We start from the raw sequence: 24,086 nt of genomic DNA on the forward strand, positions 1-24,086 counted from the left end.
TGTTTCTGTCAGCTAGAAAATGGAGTCAACTGTGGAGGGCTAAAAATAGCTTGCAGTGTGTTGGCCTTGTTCCAAAACGCACACACATATATGCACTGCACACACATTCACATGTACACACAGTCACACATACACACACTCACACACACAAACGTACACACACACACACACTATAGCTGAAGTGCACTCCCACTCGGTCCTGATTGGCCATGCTGCCCTGAGTGGCAGAGAATGGCACACAGGGATTGGCTGCCAGGTTTTGACAGACAGGTGAGCCGTGTGCACGTGCATGAGTCTGCGACCGTCTGAGCATCGGAGAGAGGAGAAGAGGAAAGAAGGAGGGAGGAAGAGGAGGAGGAGGAGAGGAAGAGGAGACAGGTTCGGGTTCAGGGAGCAAAGGATCAGTGGAGCGGAGGAGGAGAAGAAGACAGGACTTTTTTTTTAAAAGGGAGAGGACGAGGAGGTGGGGAACTGCTGATGTCTATTTCTGTGGCTCTGCAACATGAAGACACCTCCTGCATGTGTGTGTGTGTGTGTGTGTGTGTGTGTGTGTGTGTGCGCTCATATGCATTCATAAGCATAATTTGATTGTATGTTAATTATCATTAAATTATCATTATGCGTGTGTGTGGGTGTGTGTGTGTGTGTGTGTGTTCCATTACGATGCAGATGGCATCTATATTGATCTATAAAAGATCATGCATGAAACACACACTTCAATCATGCATTTTGCACGTGTGTGTGTGTGTCCTTGTCTAGTGCAGGCTTTTACGGTGGGTTGCGGAGTGTGTGAATGTGTGCATTAAGCTGCTAGCTACACACTGACCTACATTCACTGGTTAATCACCATGCTGGGCTACAAACCACTAACATGTCATTCTGTAATGCAAAGCTCTTTAAAACACATGCACACACACACACACACACACACACACACACTCTCGCTCTGTTTCACCGCAAATCCATAAATCAGAATCTAAACCTCTCTCCCACGATGCATCACTGCAGGTTGAAACATTTGTAGATGTCCCTTTCAGGAGCGTAATTAACGATCCAGAGTCTCAGCCAATCACACGCTCTCTTTCTCGCTCTTCTGGAACATTAATCAGGCGTCTTTCTCTCACTTGTGGAACGGAGATTAGTTGTTGTATTCTTGTCGGATAATTAGACACATTTTTTGCTCTCTAGAAGGTTTATTTTACATTAGTCTACATGTAATGTTGTTGCGTTCCTTTGTATTCCAAACTTGGGAAAATGATGTGCAGTGGACAGGGCGTGTGAGTTGGAATTCCCACTCGGGAAAGATGAATACAGTCACACTTCATGAGGTTTTATTCTATAAAACAGGGTTTGTTGTTTTCAGTTATGAATAATTTGCTGTAACAGTGTTCTGTTTTGGGATATTGTGACTTATTAGATACCACAACTTACTGTAATGTAACAATGTAGTGTTGTTTTTGAGCTGTTGTTAAGATTAACATTGTTCGTTTGTTAGGATTATTTGCCACATTGTTATGTTGTGTTATTAGGATGTGATGTGTTTTTGTGCTGTAGGATTGTTAAAATGTAACTGGTGTTGTGCTGTAACGTTGTTAGTACGTAACATTGTTAGGGTGTAACATTGTTGTGTTGTAACATTGTTAGGGTGTAACATTGTTGTGTTGTAACATTGTCAGGATGTAACATTGATGTGTTGTAACACTGTTAGTCTGTAACATTGTAATATTGCATTGTAAAATTGTTAGGGTGTAACATTGTTGTGTAGTGTTTTAACTTGTTAGGATGTAACATTCTTGAGTTGTAACATTGTCAGGATGTAACATTGTTGTGTTGTAACACTGTTAGTCTGTAACATTGTGTTGTTGCATTGTAACATTGTTAGCGTGTCACGTTGTTAGTATGTAACATTGTTGTGTTGTGACATCGTCAGGATTTAACATTGTTGTGTTTTAATGATGTTAGGATATAACATTGTTGTGTTGTAACTTTGTTAGAATGTAACATTGTTGTTTTTTAAATTATGTTAGGATGTAACATTGTTGTTTTGGTACATTGTAACAATGTTAGGATGCAGCATCATTGAGTTGTTGCATTGTTACATTGTTAGGATGTGGCATTGTTGTGTTGTAACAATGTTATTATGTAACATTGTTAGGGTGTAACATTGTTGTGTAGTGTTTTAACTTGTTAGGATGTAATACTGTTGTGTTGTAACTTTGATAGGATGTAACACGGTTGTGTTGTAACATTGTCAGGATGTAAAATTGTTGTGTTGTTGCATAATAACATTGTTAGGGTGTAACATTGTTGTGTTTTAACTTTATTAGGATGTAACATTGTTGTGTTTTAATTTTGTTCGGATGTAACTGTTGTGTTTTTGTGTTTTAACTTTGTTAGAATGTAACATTGTTGTTTTAAAATGATGTTAGGATGTAACATTGTTGTTTTGGTACATTGTAACATTGTTAGGATGCAGCATCATTGAGTTGTTGCATTGTTACATTGTTAGGATGTAACATTGTCAGGATGTAACATTGTTAGGGTGTAACATTGTGTTGTTTCATTGTAACATTGTTAGGGTGTAACATTGTTGTGTTGTGCTTTAACTTGTTAGGATGTAACGTTGTTGTGTTGTAATGTTGTAAGAACGTTTCTGATCACAGTTAAGCGTCCCATTTAAACAGAATTTGGGTGAACAGTCAAGCTAGTGAAAGCTAACCTAGCGAGAGTAGCTACTGTGAGGTCGAATCCTGATTCCCTGCTGGAGTGGAGTTACAAGCGGAGTCTCAGACAAAGGGCTGTGGATTAGGCATGCTCATTAGACTATTAGGCCAGGCCCTTTAGGACAGTTCTTTAGTAGAGTTCAGCTGATGTTTGATCTGTCACCATATTTCAATCTTATTTAAACTTTGCTAGATGTTTGATATAACAACTGTACTCATCATGTTGTTGGTTCTACAGTAGCAGGAGCCTTATGTCCTGTAAAGTGAGCACACAGGAGTTAAGTGTCACCTCACCACACACACACACACACACACACACACACTACAAAACACACGGTTTGTCTTCATTATTCGAAGGCACAGCCTCTTGCAGAGTGTTGTGGTAGAAGATTTGAGGAAACTGCGTTCAGACAAAAAACACTCATGACGTCACGTAGGAGACTGCGGCTTCCTGCCACTCACACTTCACATCGCACTGACAAGAAGAGCGGGTAAATGAACGAAGTCACTTTACTACATGCTCTCTGGTGGGCAAACGTTAACTCGAATTATAACTCTGTCAAGCTTGCTAGCAAAGTAACAAAGATGAATGTCACACGAACGAGTTTGTGATTGGCTGATCAGGTTTAAGGGTACTTCCTTCCCTTGTTGTTCCAGAGACTCCTGTCACTCGCTAGGTTAGCTTTCCAGTCAGCCATGAAAACTATTGTGTTGTACAATTAACACCAGTAGTGGTGATGTCACATGATCAAGGAGCTTGTTGCATCGCCGTGTGTTCAAAAGTGTATCAGAAACCGGAACGTGTGTATACACTGGAGTGGCATAACAATTCTGAAGCTCATGGCCAGAAAAGTGTACAAAAGATAGCCATGGGTGGAGCTTCTAAGGCTGAAATGCCCCACCCACTTGATGGAATGTTCCATTTGTGCAAATGTTCGGGGAAGGGGGCCGGCATAAACTTATAAACTAGCAACTTAAAATGCATTAGTGAGCCATGATGGAGATTCGGTGCCACCGAAGTGTGCGTGGATCAGTAGTGTTAAAATGCACACACACATACACACACAAACACACACACAAACTACAGTGTGACTGGAGAATACAGTGATTTGTGTCTCCATTTACCACTGGAAGGTGATTTCTTTTGTTTTACATGGCAGTGTGATGGAGAGAGCATGTGTGCACAGGCGTGTGTGTGTGTGTGTGTGTGTGTGTGTGTGTGTTTGCTGACTGAGCGAACTTAAAACTTCATCCATCACATGTACAGTGCTGCAGTGTCTCCTCCTGCTGCAGAGCTTCAGTGAGCAGAAGGGCTATAACGTGTGTATGTGTGTGTGTGTGTGTGTGTGTGTGTGCGCGTCAGGTGAGGTTGTCCTGCCAGATTGATCGAGTGTGAGGGGAGTAGAGTGTGTTGCTGGTTTCCTTGGAAACGCATACTGTATACCAAAGGTGTGAATGAGCGAGAGAGAAGAGAGAGAGAGAGAGAGAGAGAGAGAGAGAGAGAGAGGAGAAGACTGAAAATACATATAGAAATAGATTTAGAGAAACAGGCAGAAAGACAAAGAAAAATAGAAACAGGTAGATGGACAGATATGAAAATGTATAGACAAGAGAGAAAAAGATAGAGGGACAGAGACAGAAGAAAGAGGGATAAACAGACAGAAAGCAACTGAGATTGAGACATATGGAGAAAGAGACAGACTGATAGACAGAGAGACAGAAAAAAGGCAGAGAGAGAGAGGGAGAGAGAGAAAGACATACAGAGAGAGAGGTGACAGAAAAGGAGGAGCCAAAGAGCTGCAAGCTGATTGGCTGGTAAAAATGGGCGGAGATTCTTTTTTCCCCCCAGCCTCTCTCTCTCTCTCTCTCTCTCTGTTTTTTTTTTTTTTTTTTTTTTTTTTTTGCTTTCTCTTTCCCAGCCATCCCCTTCCTTTCTTTGTCTGTCTGCTGGAGGGGGAACAAACAGGGTGGAAGAGAGAGAGACAGAGAGAGCGCACGCAAGAGAGAGAGACAGAGAGAGAGTGAGACAGAAAGTGGGAGTGAGGGGAGGGGGAGAGGGGGTGAGTGTGCAGGAAGAAAGGAAAGAAAGAAAGAATGAAGGAACTGCAGTCATCTGTGTGACACCGTCTGTCTGTCAGAGTAAGTGCTGCCTGTGTGTGTGTGTGTGAGAGAGAGAGAGAGAGTGTGTGTGTGTGTGTGTGTGTGTGAGAGAGAGAGAGTGTGTGTGTGTGAGTGTGAGTGGCGGCTGTTTAAAGGGACTGAACTCGGCTGCCATTATCTGCAGGCGTCCGGAAGCGTGTGTGTGTGTGTGTGTGTGTGTGTGTGTGCGCGCGCGCGCGCGTGTGCATGCATGCATGCATGCATGCAGGTTCTCTCCTGTGTGTATTCATCATATGCAACAATATAAAAATGCAAAGAAGATACAGATGATTGCCCACAATGCCGTGTGTGTGTGTGTGTGTGTGTGTGTGTGTAATATGATAGCAGTGTAATAGTGAATGCAGGAAGTGAGCTTATTACCTCCGCTTATCATGATCCTGCCCTCACAGTGTGTGTGTGTGTGGGTGGGTGGGGGTGTGAGTGGAAGGAGAAGTTATAAATAAATATATAATGCAGTACAGTCATTTTTGCACAATATGTATTAAACTATTTAGTTTTTCTCTAAATACTAACACACACACGCGCACACACAATAGCAAAATAAAATATCGTGAAACAATAAATGTATTGAAATTATCATTAATAAATTTTACTATAAATTTAAGTTGCTTTTAACAAATGTAAGGTGAACATACACTGAATACACTGTGGATAAAGTTTGTGTGAAGATTGTTGCTAGGCGATTGGGTGACAGACACCAAACAGAAGCTAGCTAATGGCTGAAGTATCAAAGTGCAGCTAGCATGTCTTCTATACAGGCAGGGGAAAGACACAGTGACAGTGAAAATGTAACAGAAATATCCGGAATGTCAACATTTACCTCAGATGTGTAGGTTAAATTACTAGGAAAATCTCAGAATGCCTGAAATTACACTGTAATAATACTTAGCATCAAACGCTAAATAATATTCCATATTCCATGGCTTCTGTCGTTTTGATGCCAACATTGCTGAGCTGTCTGAGGATTAACAACAGTAGCAACAAGGGAGGAGCTTCAAGGTTTTTCTGATTGTACTTTACGCGAACGCGTTGAAATTCTAGCTAGCTTGATTGTCTTGTGACGATTATTTGACTTGAGGTCTTATATACTGTTTACTTGGCAGATACGTTCTGATACGTTCCAGGTTTTCCTGAATGTACTCAATGTAGAAAAAGATTTTAGCTAGCTAGAAATCTAGCTAGCTTCCACCCCCCCCCCCCCCCCCTGCAAAACGGCAGTCGTCTGAGTTGAGTGTTCTTGGTCCTCAGACCTTCCGCAGTGGCATTATTTCAGCCATTGATAAAAGATTAAGTTCTACCAAAGCTTACTAAGTTAGCTGATATTTACGTTGTACTGTACATTCCAAAAGTTAGCGAATGCACTTCCGAAAGTCTGCTGCTACACGTGTGTGTGATGTGTTTGGTTGCCTGCATGTTGCATCCTCGACTCCTTTCAGAGAACCGACGTAGGCGCAGGGTGTCGAAATGAACATCCGGAGTCGCTCCCCCAGAAATCAGTGGGATGTACAGTAAACCTACCCCCTGTCCAATACTCACCCCTAAAATTGGTTTGTTCTGGAAAGTTTTCCTCAGTTTATATATTGGTTTGCTCGGTTTGCCAAGCCTTTCTTCTTCTGTAAACGTTAAACTGGGGCGTGCTGATTTCAATCATCAATTTGACTAAAGACAAAGTGCTTTGCTTGCGGCTTTCGCGTCACACCCTCGCACACATAACAAACCATCCTACACACAGTGAAGCATTTGCAGTTTATGGGGTGGTTCCTGGACACACGCTAATGACATAGTCTGAGATTAAAGTCAAAATAGAAACTTTGGTGCAGTACCTGTGTGTGAATGTTGCGATGATTCTAGGATGTATTCCTATTGGTTTATTTACACACATTCAATTGTTTGTACTCGAAGCAGTAGAACAGGAATCCCCGCATGTGTGTGTGTGTGTGTGTGTGTGTGTTATTGTGTTTTGTTGCCTGCATGTTGCGTTCTGATGATGAACTCCCGAGTCAGTCCAAATCCTTGGTAACTCGATCCCCTTGCCCTTGACCAGTGCTCTCTTACTCCTAAATCCTTCTCCCTCCCCCCTCTCGTCCTCTCTTTCTTTCCTTCCGGCTCTCGGTTTCCCTGTGTAGTTTTCTCTCTGCTCCGCCCCCTCCCTCTTCTCATGTGCTATCGGTTTCAGGAGATTGAGCTCGGTTGGAGATTGTTCTCTTTGTCTCGGTTCAGTCTGAGCTCTCGTAGTCGTCTCGCTGTCTCGCAAAAGTGCAAAGTGAGACAGACATGGATACAGATACCTCAAACTAAGTTTGTATTGATGAACATTAAGAGTGTATGGGTTCATTACCGGGGATGCCCTGATACAACCCTGGCTATTTTTATCATCTGGGGTTGAAGTTGGACTTAGTAAATGAAGGAGCTCTGCTTCTTTTAGCAGTGTGCTAGTGATAATTACCTTCAGATTCTTAGCTGGTATAAACCAGTAACCAGAGCCTCAATGTGTTTATGCCAGTGTAGGTTAGTGTGCCTTTATGATCACATCTGCAGCAGAAGTAGTTACTTTTCCACAGGAAATTAACACCACTTCCGTCTCACCTCGTTCCCATGCCAACTACACTATGCACCTGCCCACACACAGTTTTTCACATACAAATACAGGGTTGCATTTCACCTCCATTTAAAAAAGCTTTAGGCCACGCCCCCTACCTGAGCCTGATGCTTGAGCTTTCTGAGGAAGAAAGTGACTTGACTGTTTGTAGCTCTGCGATAGCCTTTTCTCCATATTTGTAGATAACAGGGTGACATACAGAGTCAGAAACCACATCAGCCATTGTGTTTGAGATGCTAAACAGCAGCACAGTTAGTGCATCATGCTAAACTGGAGGCTGTGAGTTTCCACTACTTTCCACTATAGCGCTAAAGAAGCAAACTTTAAACACAAACATGCCTCAGCTGATCAGCTACATTTGGGGTTTTAGTAACGAAACAGCAGGATGTTAGAATCACGAAGAGGGAGGACGTGTCCGCAAAATTGTGCATGAAATAGATCCAGTTTGATCCATTGGTGATTAGTCGATCATTTTTTGGCTTAACGTGTTCATTTTGCACTGTCTGTAAATCTTAAAACTATGCAAAGGACACCACATTGTACGATGCCCGTAGTTTAGATCTAGCGCACGAAAGAGGTCTTAGGAAACCCTTAAAGGTTCTAACTCTGCAACAAAGGATTCCCTTTCAAATACCCTTCCTCTAGGATGCTGCGAACCCTAAATTATCCATATAAATCTCAAGGAACCTTTTAAGGGTATATAATCAAAAAGCCATAATGTGTTAGTGCTTAATTTGGGATAAGTTTTAGTGTGTATGTATGTGTGTGTGTATGTGTGTGTGTGTATGTGTGTGTGTGTGAGAGAGAGAGAGAGAGAGCGAGAGAGAGAGAGAGAGAATGTGCAAGACAGAATCTTATTGGTTGGCTGTTGGTGTTACGAGGGGAATGTGTGAGCTTGCCACTTACTGTACAAGCAGAACTCTTCACAGCGTTAAATAGGAAACTAGGAAAACACACACACACACATAAACGCATGCCGTGGCCTCATTCCTCTCATTCTTCTCCTGCTGGTCCGTCTCGCCTCCACACTCTGATAATGTCTCTGACACAGCAGTGACATTCATGCGCTTATCAACTCATTGCACACACACTTCAGAAGATCTTGTGTGTGTGCGCATGTGCGTGTGTGTGTATCTGTTTCTTGTCATGGTTTGAGTCATGATCGGAAGGGTTTGGTGGTGTGGTTTTGTGTGGTGCATTTGGTAAAGAAGTGGGGGAAGAGAGAGAGACGACGAGCTAGAGAGGTTTTCCAAAATAAACACAGCTGTGTGGGTATAACAAACTTGACTACATACACCCACAACCGGGCAGTGCAAATGACATGTGTGCGCGTGTGTGTGTGTGTGTGTGTGTGTGTGTGCGCGTGTGCATGCTCTATTTTGGTTCCAGTTCCACTTCCAAACAATGGCTTACTGTTAACGATTTTCCTCTTGCTCCGTTTCAGGACTGGAAGTGAAGTCAGGTGCTGTTGTTGTGGTGTCACACTTCTGCACTGGAGGGATTCCCACACACACTAGTGTGGTGAGTTTTTATTCGCAGATTGGATGCTCACTTCCCTGTTCTGAATGTGTAGTCTGCAACAACATTCTCCGTGTGTTGCCTCAGGCTGGATGTATCACACAGAGCACCAGTATTCTGGCCGGTACTCATGGGACTCCTTCCCCTCTGGCGGTTCCAGCAGGGCTTCATGGGCTCCCGGCTCCAGCCGCCACTTTCCCCCTCCATCCAGGTATGCTTTCTAGTTACCAAAATACTGTCATTCATACACCACTGTACTCATGTACCTTCTCGCCGTACGTACAAAGGAGCAGTGGTGGAGGGTACCAGTCAACCCTGAGCCATGCGTCAGGAAGGAACTATCACAAAGCTTATAACAACAGGTCAGTCCGAGTCTAGACAATACCATTCAGCAACTTTCATGATATACTTTAGCAGACAAGTGGTTCAGCCACTTATACATTTTATTTGCTGTAATCTTTTAAATTTTCTGCTTGCCACCAGACCTCCGGAGTTCAGCAGGCACAGAGTTCACGATCACCCCAGAGAGAGGGGGCCAAACAGTAGAGATCGGGTCACATCATGGTCTTGGGGTTTGAATCAGCACCAGAACCCTGACCGGGCCGCTATGAATGGATACAGCTCAGGATGTGGAGGACGTGTTCCCAGTAATCAGCCTCCAAGGGTGAGCAAGGGTGAAATATAGAGAAATTTGTGAGCCTGTATGCAACCACTGAAAAAATTAGGAAACTTTGTTATTCATACATTCACTTTCAGTAACTGCTTTATCCGAGTCAGGATCTGGCACCTATGCCTGGAACACAGGGCAGGAATATGCCCTGGATGGAACTGGTTTCTGGACTCGCCTAGTACTGGCAACACAATGCTAATATTTCCTGCAACACAATGCTAATATTTCTGTTTTGGTATTACCAAAACAGAATACACCTCAATGTTATTACATATTTCATTCCATAGTATGGAGGCCCTCACCAGCAGCACCGGACTCCAACGGCAGACAGATGGAGTCCGGTGGCCTCGTCCAGATCCTTTCAAAGTCCCTCACTTAAACGTCCAGGCCCCCGAAACCCCTCACCATCGAGAGATGATTGTCCGAGCAAGAGGAGCAAAAGCGTCAGCTCACACCAGGTCAGTGACCCTTTTCTTTAACCTAGCCTTCATATATGTCTGTGAAGGTCTTCAGTCCTTACTGCATAATTTCTCCCCTCTTCCACATGGTTTTCCAAGTTATTATGGCTCACACCTATTGAAGAGAAGTATCTTAGCACCATCTGCTGGTCAGTTTAAGAACCGCTTGGGTAAGATTGATGTATTCCTAAATAGTTTGTTCTTATTTATTCCTCAGCAGGCTCTTCCCTCCAAAATGAAGCACCCTATGCCTATGAATCACCCTTCCTTGTCTCATCTCCCTCACACTTGTAGCCCTCCATACCGCAGTGATGCCCAGTGGAATCAGTCAAATAAGAGACAGTCTGCTTCAGGCTTTCAGGTCAGTCACCAAACGTCCAAATTTCCTCCTCATTTCCTCCCTTGTTTTGGTTTCCCTTAAACTAAGCCTGTTATTATCTCAAAAAGAACATCTAAATATTCCCACTCTGTTCCTGTTTCAACAGGATTCTAGTCAGTCCAACAGCAGAGATCACCTACACAGGATCTATCCAATGTTCTCGTCTACACTTGGTGGCCCTGGCCAAGATTTCCACAACTCAAAGTCCCATCACTCTTACAGCCACCAAACCTATGATCACCTGGGACCCTATGGAACCAAAGGGGACTGGGAGTGTTGTGTTCCGTCCTCACCAGCAAACCTCACCAGAGTGCCTTATAGCCCCCAGCATCAGCCTCCAGCGGGCCCACACAGGCATCCAGTACCTCATGCCAGCCGTGGTTCACCCACGCCAGCCTGGAAGGACAAGCAGAGCAGTGTGAGTGCTGTCATGCCTCATGAGCCATTTAAACCACCTTAAGAGCTTCTATCTTTGGATTTTTGTCCAATCATAGGGAAGAAGTGCGAGCAATCGTATTTGCTCCAGGATGGACTTTCAAATCCGTCAAGCCCTTAGTGAGTAACTAAGGGCTTAGGGTGTTGTAAGATCAGCACTTATCTAGTGAGCTTTGAGTGATATGTTTGTTTATCCTAAAATGTGGTCTGCTTCTGTTTCTGCACAGGAAACCAGGCGCTCTGGTCTAGGGCCTGAAGAGCGGCAGCAACTGCAAGGGTTGAAAGAGGGAGGACGGCATCACAGCACTCCAAAACACACCCAGCTCCGTTGCAGCCCTGAAGGCAGAAGTGTGCGACATGGCACCACCTGCGGGAGAGCAAGCCTGTCCCCAAGCCCACAACCTAGGTTCAGCTCTCAGAGGCTAGAGGGGAAGAAAATCAGGGTTTCTAAACACCGAGCTCCATCGACTTACACTAAGCCCAGCTACTCTAACCATGGTGGCCAGGAGAGCCCAATTCGTCGGCTGGACACAGACATGTTAAAGCATGTTGAAACCAAGAAGAGACACAGAGAGCGAGAGAGAAGACAAGAGAGGAAAGGGGAGGAGGGGGCGGATGAACGAAAGGCGAGGATACTAAGAAAACTGGAGGCAAAGAAAAAGAAAAAGGAGAGGCAAGAGAAAAGGCGTCACCGGGAAAGGAAAGGAAGCCATAGAAAAGGAGAGACAGATGGACAGTCTGAGAGAAAAACAAAAGATGAGAGGAAAAGAGCAAGGAAAGCAGAGAGAAATGGCATGAAGAGAGGGGAGAAGGACCATTTAAGAAGAGTAATGTCTCCCCAGACTCCTTCTTGTGACTCACTGGGTAAAAGTCCAGACTCTGCCATCCTTGAGTCTCCGCCAATGGCAGCTCCTTCAGACACATCACTGTGTATTCAAAAATACACAAAGCATGAAGAAGAGGAGGAGTCCAACTGTGACTCTGACTCTTCACACACCTCAGGGTTCATTTCGCCCTCCACTCCCCCTCCAGCAAATCAGAACCATCCGCTTCGGTGTCAATCAAAGGACATTGCCAATACCATAACCTCAGAAAGTGACAACAGCCTGCCATCCTCTGAGCCTACAAGTCCAAACACCAGCAGTTTTGGGACTCAAGACAAGCAGCTTCACCAGGAGGACATTACCTCTGAACCACCTGCTAGCAATGAGCAGGAGTTGCCAGTGTTGGTTCGCTCCAATTGTTTAGAGGTAAAAGTTCCTCAGCCTGAGGAAAAGAACCAACATGCTCCAGACCTGCTACCTGCCCACAGCAATTCTATGGAGGACCATCTGAGACTGGATCCCTCAGCTAGTCCCCCGGTACTGAGCTGGCAGGGCTCCCCTGTTTCAGATATCAGCGAGGAAGAGGAGGATGTAGCAGGGGCCAACATAGATGGAGTGATCAGGAGACCAGTCCTCCAGCCAAGCCCCACTCATTCTTCTCCAATCCGAGGCCTAGAGGAAATCTGGAAAGAACCAGGTCATTCCTTAGGTCTGGACTACTGCCACAGTGACCTGGCCAAACTGTATGGCATTGCTGAGCCTTCAGATGTTGTGGAGGAAGAAGAAGACAAAGAACCTATGGAAGAGCAGCAGGACAGTAGCACAACAATCTCTCAGGGACCGCATCTGCATGACACTGATGGTACCTTGGCCTCAGACAGCCATAAATACACCTACAGAGGTGGCCCCTTTGGTCGGCCACCTCCCAACACAATGACTGGGGTCAAATACTCTTCCTCACTCTCACTGGGACCAGAGATACACCCTCCAGAGCAGCACAGTCCGCCATCCATATCCCCAAGAGCTGTGTCTCCAGTTGCCGTGCCCTTGACCAGCCTTTCCCCTTCCATATCTACCTCAGATCTTTCAAATCCTGACACCAACATGCAGGCAAATGAAGAGAAAAAAGAGTGCAGAGTTGTTCAGAATGAAAGCGATGACCTGATCGAAGATGTACAATCATTAAAAGAACCAATCTGTACCTCTATAGTGAAGGAGGATGAGGTCAAGGTGTTGCCGTCCACCTTGTTTCCTGCTACCTTGCAGGCTAAACTGGCACACAGCTGTGAGGTGCTGCTGAAGCAGAGCTCCAGTACCCTCTGTTCGTCAGAAGTGAACAGTGGAAAGGAAAAATCTAAAACCAAGCTACAGAAGAAGAAGCGAGGGCAAGGCAGGGACATAAAGAGAGAGCAGCAGAAGAATCAGAAAACAAAATCTGACAGCAGCGGTATAACAGAAGAGCCAAGAACCAGAGAGGGAAGACATAAAAAGCAGAAAAGGAACAACAAAAGTAGAAAACAGCATTGCTCGTCAAGTGGTGAACCTGTCAAACAACTTGCCAAGGTCTGCAACAAACAAGAGGTAGCAGAGAGGAAACCGACGGAGACGGAGCAGGATCAAAGGAAAGGGGATAAGGAGATAGTCAATGCTAAACAGGAGAACAAGGATGGAGATGCAGGAATGACAAAAACAACCTCCTCCAGCGGAAGTGACTCCAGTACAGCTCCAGCTGTTCAGGTTCTGTCCTCTGTGCCACTGAAAGAGCTAAAGATTCAGCTGGTGAAGCTCAAGATCAGTGGGAGGCGAACCTTCACTGCCTCAGAGTTTGAGCAGAAGAGGATCCTGCTGAAAGAGATTAGCATCAACAACAGTGCAGAAGATATCATTAGAGCCTGCAAGTGAGTGTTGCTACTTGTTTGGGCTAGCATCTTCAACCGGTAACATCTTTAGGTGGAAAAGCCTCTTAAGCTGTAACAGCGTCTTTACATGGATCTTTCGATGTACCAATAGTACCAAGTTTAGCTGGAATTCCATTTTAGAAGAGGATATAATATTTACCTTTAGACCTTTACCTGGGTAACATATCAACTTTACCTGACTAGCATCTGTATAAGGAAATAGCATTGCTAGCTACTTTAGCTTGAGTAGCACCTTGAGTTGTTAGCTGCACGTCACTTTAATTACTAGCTTCATGCATGAGATGGATTAGCATGTATTTGAAATAGCTTCTGTGGGTGTAATAACATTGTTAGCTAAACAGGGCCTTTAGCTGGAATAGCATCTTTACCTAAGCAGAACATCACTAGGCTAACATGTTTATTTGGACTAGCGTCTGTAGGTGTAATAGCATGTTTATCTGGAATGTCATGCATTTGAGCTGATTAGCATCTTTAGCTGTAAAATAACCATTTAGCTGGACAAGCATCTTTTCCTGAGCAGAAAAGCATATTTTGCTGGATTCTGTTTTAATTCTGTGTGTGTGTGTCTGTCAGAGATGCAAAGGTGCGAGGTCGTTTCCGTGAGTCCTATCTGCTTCCTTCATTGTCTGTGAAGCCCGTGCTGAACGTCGCGTCTCCTATTCCTCGAGAGAAGCTCAACCCGCCCACGCCCAGCATATACGTAAGCTAGAGATTTCACCTTTTCACATGTTAGAAACCTTTTATGTGTTTATTAGGGGATGTATAATCTCCCTGTCTGAATCTGTGCGTGTGTGTATGTGTGTGTGTGTGTGTGTGTGCGTGTGTGTGGGTGTTTCTAGCTCGAAAGTAAGAGAGATGCATTTTCTCCGGTGCTGCTCCAGTTCTGCACAGATCCCAAAAACCCGGTTACTGTTATCCGAGGCCTGGCAGGATCACTCCGACTCAGTGATGACACACACACACACGCACACACACACACACACACACACACAGGCAGTGAGACACATCATCAACCAACGTACCTGATTAGTCGCAACACTGTCGTGCCTTATAAACCAAAGCTTATAGCTACCAATTTAGCATGGTTCACGAAATATACATTTTAATTCATAACACAGTGGCATTTCCTTAATCCTGATGCTTTAAAAAGGGTTTTATTTATTCGTTAACTGTCTCTTTGCTGTAAATAAACCACAAATAACATGAACGTATGACATCACCACTAGATTTAGTATCAAATACTATTTGAATGTTCAAATACATTAGCTAAGCTTGCAAACAAGCTAGACACAGCAATAGCATTAACTAGCCTGCTAAAAGCTTAGCTAATATTTCTCCAGCAGCAGATATTTGATGTTATTAGCCAGTCAAGTTTGCTAAAGTTAGGTTAAATATTTATGTAATTCAAATTACTAGTCAATTTAACTAGCATGCTAGCTAACATTAGGTAACATGACAATGTTATATTGGCATTGACTAAACAGGGATCTGCTAGGTTTTAGTGGGAGAGTGTTAGATCTCTCCGATGTCAGATCTCTCTCTCTCTCTCTCTGTCAGACCTGGGTTTGTTCTCCACTAAGTCTCTGGTGGAGGCGAATGCCGAACATGCTGTGGAGGTGAGGACTCAGGTGCAGCAGCCGGCTGACGAGAACTGGAACACGACCGGCTCGGCTCAGACGTGGCCGTGCGAGAGCAGCCGATCTCACACCACTATCTCCAAGTATGCTCAGTACCAGGCCTCCAGCTTCCAAGAGAGCCTACAGGTACACACACACACACACCACACACACACTACAGTGTTTATTCCATTGGAATGTTCAACTGTAGGAAGTGAATCAAACATTCCATGAAAATCAACACAGGATGTGAGAACGCAAAAAAAAAACATGCAGTGGAGCACAATATCAAACCGACCAGGAAAATAAAAATTAATTAAAACATTATCATTAAGGGTGCCAATCATTTCGTAGTTCTCTGTGAATATATTTTAACTCTACGGATCGTTACAAGCTTTTAAAGCGCAGATCAAACCTAAAATTGAATGGGAAGCCCTTGTTTTCTGGTCAGGACTTGTTTGTGTTTTAATCATCCCACAGGAAGAGAAGGACAGCGAGGATGAAGATGAAGGAGAGGGAAAAGAAGAATCAAAGTCAGACACTCCAGCCAGTGACTCTTCCTGCACACAGAGGTGTGAAGATACCTCGTTCAGTCATCCGTTTATCTATAAGTGTCCTCTAATGTTCTTCATAGAGGTGTGTGTGTGTGTGTGTGTGTTTGCATGAGGTGTGTAAGCTGTTTGCTTCCCTCTCGTTCAGCTCAGAGCAGAAGTCCGTCGGCAAAATCATCAAGTTTGGTACCAACATCGATCTTTCTGACCCAAAGAGGTAAAACATGCACACACAGACACAGTTGATTTAAACCGGTGTGTGTGTGTTAATTATTTGTGTGTGTATGTGTATGTATGTGTGTGTATGTGTGTGTACAGGTGGAAGTCGCAGCTGCAGGAGTTGTTGAAGTTGCCCGTGTTCATGCGTGTTTCATCCGCGGAGAACATGCTAAGCCACGTCGGACACACCATCCTTGGCATGAACACCGTCCAGCTGTACATGAAGGTCCCGGGCAGCCGTACACCAGGTACACATACACACAGACACACACACACTGAAATACTTTCAAAAATCATTCAGAAAGGTTCACATAAATCAGTAAATGAACAAAACAGCTAAAGGAAAAAAGTCGAATCCTGAAGAAATTACACATAAATTAACATAATTAAACAAACAGAAATGCTCAAAGGTGAGAAATTGTAAAAAAAATAAATAAATAAAGACACAAAAGCAAATAGACAAAAATATAACTCAGAAATATAAATAATTCAACAACAAAGAACTAAAAAACGTAAACAAAGTTAAAACGCAATCATTAAGACGCAACTAAAAAAACACAAAAAGAGGGAATAATACACAAAGAACCATAAATTAAATTTATTAAGAATAGTTCAGTAAAAATGGATTACAATTTAAATCCAAAATATAGTCATAATAACTCATGCTCATAGTAACATTTAAAACAAAAACCAAACTTGCAAAAATAACAAAGAATGACACACACACATACAAAATTTACGCATACCTGCACATACAATAAACTCGTTTGTACGCTACACCCACACCTGTTCATTTATAAACCTTGTGTTGGGTTTTCGTATTTATCTCCTCAGGACACCAGGAGAACAACAACTTCTGCTCGGTGAACATTAACATCGGCCCCGGAGACTGCGAGTGGTTTGCTGTACATGAACACTACTGGGAGGCCATCAGCCACTTCTGCGAGAAGTGAGTCGTGTCTCACATTCTGTCACTAATCCCTTTATCCTGTTCTCCGTAGTCTGATCAGCTTAGCATACAGCTAAACCAGCATTTCCCCAATGTCCCCTTGTTTGTCCCTTTCCTGTCCATCAGGAACGGAGTGGACTATCTGACGGGTTCATGGTGGCCGGTGCTCGATGATCTATATCGTTCCAACATCCCTGTGTACCGTTTTATCCAGCGTCCCGGAGATTTAGTGTGGATTAATGCAGGAACCGTGCACTGGGTTCAGGCCGTTGGCTGGTGCAACAACATCGCCTGGAACGTCGGGCCGCTAAACTGTGAGTGCTGAATAAATACAGAAAAAGTGTAATGATCTCCACCAATAACACACCAAACACTAAAGTTCTGAACTAAACATGAGACTTTCCAGTGTTTTTAAAAAAAATTGTGCAATATTTGGACAGGAACATGAGACACTCTGAGATAACAGAACAGGTTCTGAGCGAAATATGAGATATTAAACTAAATAATACATTCTGTGCTACATATGAGATAGTAAACTAAATACGAGACATCCTGTGTTCAATATGAGGTGCTAAACAAAACACAAGACAATCTGTACTAAATATGAGATACTAAACTATATATGAGACATTCTGTGCTAAATATGAGGTACTAAACTAAATACAAGATATTCTATACTAAATATGAGATATTAAACTAAATACGAGACATCCTGTGTTCAATATCCGGTGCTAAATAAAACACAAGACATTCTGTACTAAATGAGATACTAAATTATATACGAGTCATTCTGCGCTAAATGTGAGATGCTAAACTATATATGAGACATACTAAGCTAAATACAACATATTCTGTACCATATATGAGCTATTAAACTAAATACAAGATATTCTGTACTAAATATGAGATACTAAACTAAATACAAGATATTCTGTACTAAATATGAGGTACTAAATTAAATACGAGATATTAGACGGATCGTGGTTTTCTGACGTAAATATGAGATCATAGCTAATGATAAAATAAACATTAGATATTCTGAAATATATGAACTATTCTGAGGTAAATTAGATTAGTTTGGGAGTGGTCATACCTGAAATCATAATCAGAGTATATCCAGTGTGCTTATAAATTCCCACAATGCACTGTGATTGGTTAGTGTCCAAATGATGTAGTACAGCTGGTACAAAATAGTCACAGTTTTTGACTCACACCGTTTGAGGGGTGCATATTGGAACACTACAAAACACTAGTCATGCAGTGATGCAAATGTTTTAAGATGTAAGAGCACGGAGCAATAAAGCCTTTAATATGGTTAGTGTAAAGACAGTAGTGGAAATGAGATAGAATCATGAGGAACGTCAGCATTTCCATCAGATGTGTGGGTAAATGTGTGTGTGTGTGTGTGTGTGTGTGTTTGCAGCCTATCAGTATCAGCTGGCTCTGGAGCGCTTTGAGTGGAATGAAGTCAAAAAGGTCAAATCGATTGTTCCCATGATTCACGTCTCCTGGAACGTCGCCCGTACAATCAAGATCACCGACCCAAACACTTACAAAATGATCAGGTGACTTCGGTTGAGGGGGTGGGGGGTGGGGGCGAGGGGGGGTTGTTGTGAGATAATATGGGATAAAATAAATTTGAGGCTTTCTGAAAATCAGATTCTATGTTTTGGGCAAAATATGAGATATTCTGAACTGAACTGTAGAATCATTTTCAAAACTATGAAACTGAGTATGAGATGAAACATGAGACTTTTTATGCTAGATGAGATGTTCTGTCAAAAATATGAGACATTCTGAGATAATTGAGATTCTGTGCTCAATATGAACCACGGTGAGGTAAAAATTAGATACTAAATCTCCCTCTCTCTCTCTCTCTCTCTCTCTCTCTCACTCTCTCTCTCTCTCTCTCTCTATATATATGCAGTGCATCCGGAAAGTATTCACAGCGCTTCACTTTTCCCACATTTTGTTATGTTACAGCCTTATTCCAAAATGGATTAAATTCATTATTTTCCTCAAAATTCTACAAACAATACCCCATAATGACAACATGAAAGAAGTTTTGTTTGAAATCTTTGCAAATTTATTAAAAATAAAAAACAAAAAAAGCACATGTACATAAGTATTCACAGCCTTTGCTCAATACTTTGTTGAAGCACCTTTGGCACCAATTACAGCCTCAAGTCTTTTTGAGTATGATGCTACAAGCTTGGCACACCTATTTTTGGGCAGTTTCTCTTATGTGTATATATATATATATATATATATATATATATATATATATATATATATATGTATATATTTATATATATATATATATATATATATATATATATATATATATATATATATATATAAAAGCAAATGATACATATTCTGACAAAAATATGAGACCTTCTGAGATAAGTGTGATTCTGAGATGAGTGAAGCTAATATGAGATACTGAACAATCTATCACACATTCAGAGAGCACATGAGATTTTGAATGAAATGTAGGACATTTTAATGTAAGTAAGATATTCTGAACCACTTGTGGTCCATGTCTGGTGTAGACATTGCCTCCTGCAGTCCATAAAACACATCCAGATCCTGAGAGAGCAGCTCGTGGAGGAAGGGAAGAAGATCTGTTACCAGAGCCGAGTGAAGGACGAGCCGGCCTACTACTGCAACGATTGTGATGTGAGTTATGCACTACATATACTATACGATGAGGACCAATTCATTTTTTCCCCCTAATTAATTTTGTCCTGTGTGTGTGTGTGCATGCAGGTAGAGGTGTATAACCTGCTCTTCGTCACCAGCGAGAACAGCAGTAGGAAGACATACGTGGTGCACTGCGAAGACTGCGCTCGTCGGAGGAACTCCACCCTCAGCGGAGTTGTTGTGCTAGAACAGTACAGAGTGGAGGAACTGATGAGCACCTACGATAACTTCACCCTGGTCAGACACACACACACACACACACACACACACACACACAAAACACATGACAAGACATGTAGCATGTTTTTACATTATAGGATGATTTTTTTTTTTACAGATTTACAGGTTTTACCAATGTTCCTTCATTATCACAAGTGACATCTGTGCAAAAGTTTCTACCCCCCTTTTCTGTATTTGATGCAAATATAAACATTCTCTAATAACTTGTATATCCACTCTTTGCACTCTTCAACTTCAAATCTGCTTCAAATCATGTTAAATTGGTGAGTTTAAATACGGATTACACTGTCAAGTTTACACCAGTTAAGAGAGAAGTAATGGCACCCTATTAAAAGGAGGAAGAGTTTGTGTGTATCTATGGTAGTTGACGCGCTGCCGTGGCTGAGCTGCATTACTGGAAGATTTTAGCACATGCCTCACTTAGAAGCATTTTCTCACCATTTAGTTTAGCATTCTGCAAGCTTTGCCTTTTTACTGATGTAATGGAAATGCGCTTGGAAATTTAAGACTGATTGGTGTGTATTATCATATGGATGTGAAGTATGAAGTACATTTAATGTCTTGACTGTGTTGCACCACTAGGGGGTACTGAGGTGCATGTTTAAAGTAGTACAAATATTAAAATAATTAAAAAAACAAATGAGTAAATGCCCGATATTCCAATACAGAAGGCAGCACAGAAAGATGATTTTCTCTCTCTCTCTCTCTCTCTCTCTCTCTCTCTCTCTTTCTCAGGCTCCGGTGCCGTGTTCAAAATGAACCCGAGGTGTTTGATGTCACACAGCCATGACCAAATCTCCTGCTCGCTTTGCCAGCAGCAGTGCCAACGTTCAGTTCTCTCGTTTATTTTTTATCATTATTTTTATTGTCGTGATTTTTTTTTTTTATCAAAACCACTACTGCGGACTTTCCAATCCACAAGCTGTTTACTCGACACTGTTTACAGAACCACATCAGCAGGTGCTTCACCGACTCGCTCGTCTTCCCCCTTCACCAGCTACTGGAGTCATGACGCTGTTACGATGCTGTTACGATGCATTATAAGCGCTCTGAGGTCAGACCGGCCAGAGACGTGCCACACACATACACACCGGTACACACTGGACCCAGGCGCGTAATGCGAACTGTGTTTAAAAAGAAAAAAATTATATCACTCACACACACACACACACACACACACACACGCACACGCACACAGAGCAAACAAACTGCTGTGATCGTTCACAATCGCCGAAAATGTGTGAACTCATTCAGGTACTATTGTAGTGTACATTTATGCAAATGTCTAAGTTTATTTATTCGGCGTCTCTGGTGCTTTTATACGACACAATATATATAACAGCAGGGGAAGGAGCTATACACACACACACACACACACACACACACACACACACACACACACAGGCATTACGAGGGGTTGCTACAATGATATTGTCGTGAATACATTTTACTACAACGCTAAACTTTCTAAATGCTGTTTGCATACTGATCTGGGTGCTATTATTTTTACTTTTTTTTAATTTTTAAAGGTTTTCAAAAGAGAAAAAAAAACTTTAACACCATTTTGGCCTTGCGACAGATTTAAAAAGGAAAAAAAAATAAAATAAAGAAGAAAGCAGTAATTCAATATTAATAATTTTTACAATATTGCATTTTCCTCAGAGCATTAACAATTTTCACAAATGTTTAGAAAAAAACAAAAAAAACAACAACAATACGGGTTCAAATCTTATTTGCATTTGTCCAGAAAACCTTGTGAGTGTTTAGTGATTTTTTTAGTGTTATTGTTTTTTTTTTTTTTTAAAGAAAAAAGTAATAATAATGATTCCTGTTTTGTTCCCGAAGAATTTGATTTGCATTATTATTATTTTTTTTATTGTGATTTTATTTATTCGACTGCTTCGGGTGTATTTATTAAAGGGTACATGGTGCTCCTCTTAACGAGGAAAGTCCAGATTTTGTAAATGAATTTTCAATAATTAACCCTTTCAGACCCATTTTATAGGCACAACATCACTTGTAAAAAAAAAAACAAACAAAACAAAAAACAAAGCAAAATGACATCAACAACAAAGCATTAAATTCATTCATATTACAAAGGTATAAAAATGAAATAGCAAGTCAGAACTATTCTCCGATTGGTTAACGAACAGCCATCTAACAACCAATCGGTGTAGTGTATGCGTTTGAATGAGTCATAATGGCGTCGTGGGTCTGAAGGGGTTAACTGTGCTGATTTCAGAGGCGGTGCTGAAGCTGAGAAGGAGGACGTTTAATTCGTGATGGTGCTTGATCCCCCTCGGCTCGTCCGTTCCTCGGCGTGTATATGATCTAGAGAATTACATATGAATATTAACGATATTAATCTCACAGCTTGGTGCTTAGAACAAAGTCTGTACAACCTGAATGTCTTTGTACTGTATCAGATTAAAAGAGTTCGTTTTTACCTTTCCCCCCCACCCATTCCATTCCATGAAATGAAATAATATGAGATGTCGTGCTACCTGTGGATGACGACGATCATAATCGCTCTTCTGAACAATCTTTTTAACGATGCTGTTTCTCTTGCAGATTTCGACGAGACTGTGGTCGGTTGCTTTCTGTCCACTCGTCTCTCGAGTGTTGATTTTTTTTCACTCTTTATGATTTTGGATTTTATTGTAAAAAGTAAAAGGAAAAAAGAAAGAAAGAAAGAAAGAAAGAAAAAATAAGAAAAAGAAAAAAATACCTGAGCCAGACCTGTCTTAAACACCTGTGTGATTTTGTGTGTCATAATTGATATAATAATAATAATAATAATACCTATGATTGAAAAAAAAGAAAAGAAATAAAAACATTTTCATAAATTCAGCAAGTTATTTTGGGGGTTTATTACAGAAAGCTTTATTGCAGATATTTCCTTGTCCTCTGTGACGTGTGTTAAAATAAAGATGACATCTCTGCGCCCTCTGCAGGCGGATATCCTGGATCCAAGGACGGGAAATCGGTCCTGCGTGACTCTCAGGATATCCCCTTAAACACTATTTGTTATTCCTCTGCTGCTCCTGTTACTGCTGATGCATGATTCCTACCAAATATTCATCCTCTTTATCTGACTCCGCTCCACATACATCTCCTCTCTAGAGAGGTTGAACTCTTTGTGATGAAGGAGGTGAAGGAAGGAATGCAGATAGAGAGGAACTCAAACTCGTCTGGTATCTCATTCAGTCATCACTCAGTCCTGAAGTCCTGAACATACCACATTCACATTGTATCTCCATAATGTTTCTATGATGAGCTTTGACAAATATACAATTTGGCCAAAAGTATGTGGACACATGACCATCACATCCATATGTGGTTCTTCCCCAAACTGTTACCACAACGTTCTAAACACACAATTGTCTAGAACGTCCTTGTACGCTGGAGCATTATATATAATTTCTCTTCACTGGAACTCAGAGGCCCAAACCTGTTCCAGCATGACACAAAGCGCACAAAAAGTGCGAGCGCCATGAAGACGTGGTGTGTTCAGGTTGGAAGAAGGTGGAAAACTTGAGTACCCTGCACAGAGCCCCGACCTCAAAACCAATGTACACCTTTGGGATGAACTGGAACTGGAGCCTCCTCAACACCCCAACATCAGTGCCTGACCTCACCAAAAACTAGTGGAAAGCCTTCTCAGAAGAGTGGAGCTTATTATAACAGCAAAGAAGCAATAAATCTGGAATGGGCTGTTCAACAGGCATATATGGGTGTGATGGTCAGGGGTGCACATACTTTTGGACCTATCGTGTATTAAAACAGAACCGTTGACATTCAGGGTTGAGGATAACACACCTGCATTTATTTTAGAAAGGAAGTGATCTGAATTTGTAGGGTAGGGTCGTGTGAATGCCGTGACACACACACAGAGGAAGTCTGAGCTAAATTCCAACATTATAAAGTCACTTTGTTTCCGGTGTAACAAAAATAATCACGCTGAAATGACGCATTAATCTTAAACACATGCACACCTGCAATGTACATACATACCTCATCTTGCATTAACTCGTTACTGTGAGGACGTACTCAGTAGAGCAGCTTGGACAACATGTATCATAGAAAAGAATATTTTAATAAGCGATAAAAATGGCTAAAA

At 42.1% G+C, this 24,086-nt stretch overlaps 1 protein-coding gene across 5 annotated transcripts; it reads left to right on the plus strand.

Moving 5' to 3' along the window:
• The first annotated feature begins 3,969 nt into the window (after positions 1–3,969).
• kdm6bb (lysine (K)-specific demethylase 6B, b) lies at positions 3,970–22,816 on the plus strand. Of its 5 annotated transcripts, none has more exons than XM_053644984.1 (21): positions 4,203–4,862; positions 8,927–9,003; positions 9,088–9,211; positions 9,288–9,362; positions 9,484–9,664; positions 9,958–10,128; positions 10,346–10,489; positions 10,614–10,925; positions 11,170–13,664; positions 14,259–14,385; positions 14,525–14,630; positions 15,243–15,448; positions 15,782–15,873; positions 16,001–16,069; positions 16,171–16,319; positions 16,906–17,020; positions 17,147–17,334; positions 18,444–18,585; positions 19,576–19,702; positions 19,793–19,963; positions 20,702–22,816. In XM_053644984.1, the coding sequence occupies exons 3-21, from the start codon at positions 9,093–9,095 to the stop codon at positions 20,723–20,725; spliced, it is 5,013 nt and encodes a 1,670-aa protein (XP_053500959.1). In that variant the 5' UTR covers positions 4,203–4,862; positions 8,927–9,003; positions 9,088–9,092; the 3' UTR covers positions 20,726–22,816. The 5 variants fall into 5 exon arrangements, 4 of the variants coding, with proteins under 4 accessions (XP_053500963.1, XP_053500959.1, XP_053500961.1 ...); XM_053644986.1 differs by having other exon boundaries at positions 10,349–10,489; XM_053644985.1 differs by lacking the exon at positions 4,203–4,862 and adding an exon at positions 7,857–8,750.
• Positions 22,817–24,086: the final 1,270 nt, after the last annotated feature.

This window comes from Ictalurus furcatus, chromosome 16 (genome assembly GCF_023375685.1).
Source record: "Ictalurus furcatus strain D&B chromosome 16, Billie_1.0, whole genome shotgun sequence".
In the NCBI taxonomy this organism is placed as follows: Eukaryota; Metazoa; Chordata; class Actinopteri; order Siluriformes; family Ictaluridae; genus Ictalurus; species Ictalurus furcatus.

What these genes read in the sequence shown, in the direction of transcription:
- kdm6bb (XM_053644984.1), top strand. Translation starts at nt 9,093, where the DNA reads ATGTATCACACAGAGCACCAGTATTCTGGCCGGTACTCATGGGACTCC. An exon ending in GACTCTTCCTGCACACAGAG is followed by an intron (nt 15,874 to 16,000) that starts GTGTGAAGATAC and finishes CCTCTCGTTCAG; the next exon opens with CTCAGAGCAGAAGTCCGTCG. An exon ending in GATCTTTCTGACCCAAAGAG is followed by an intron (nt 16,070 to 16,170) that starts GTAAAACATGCA and finishes GTGTGTGTACAG; the next exon opens with GTGGAAGTCGCAGCTGCAGG.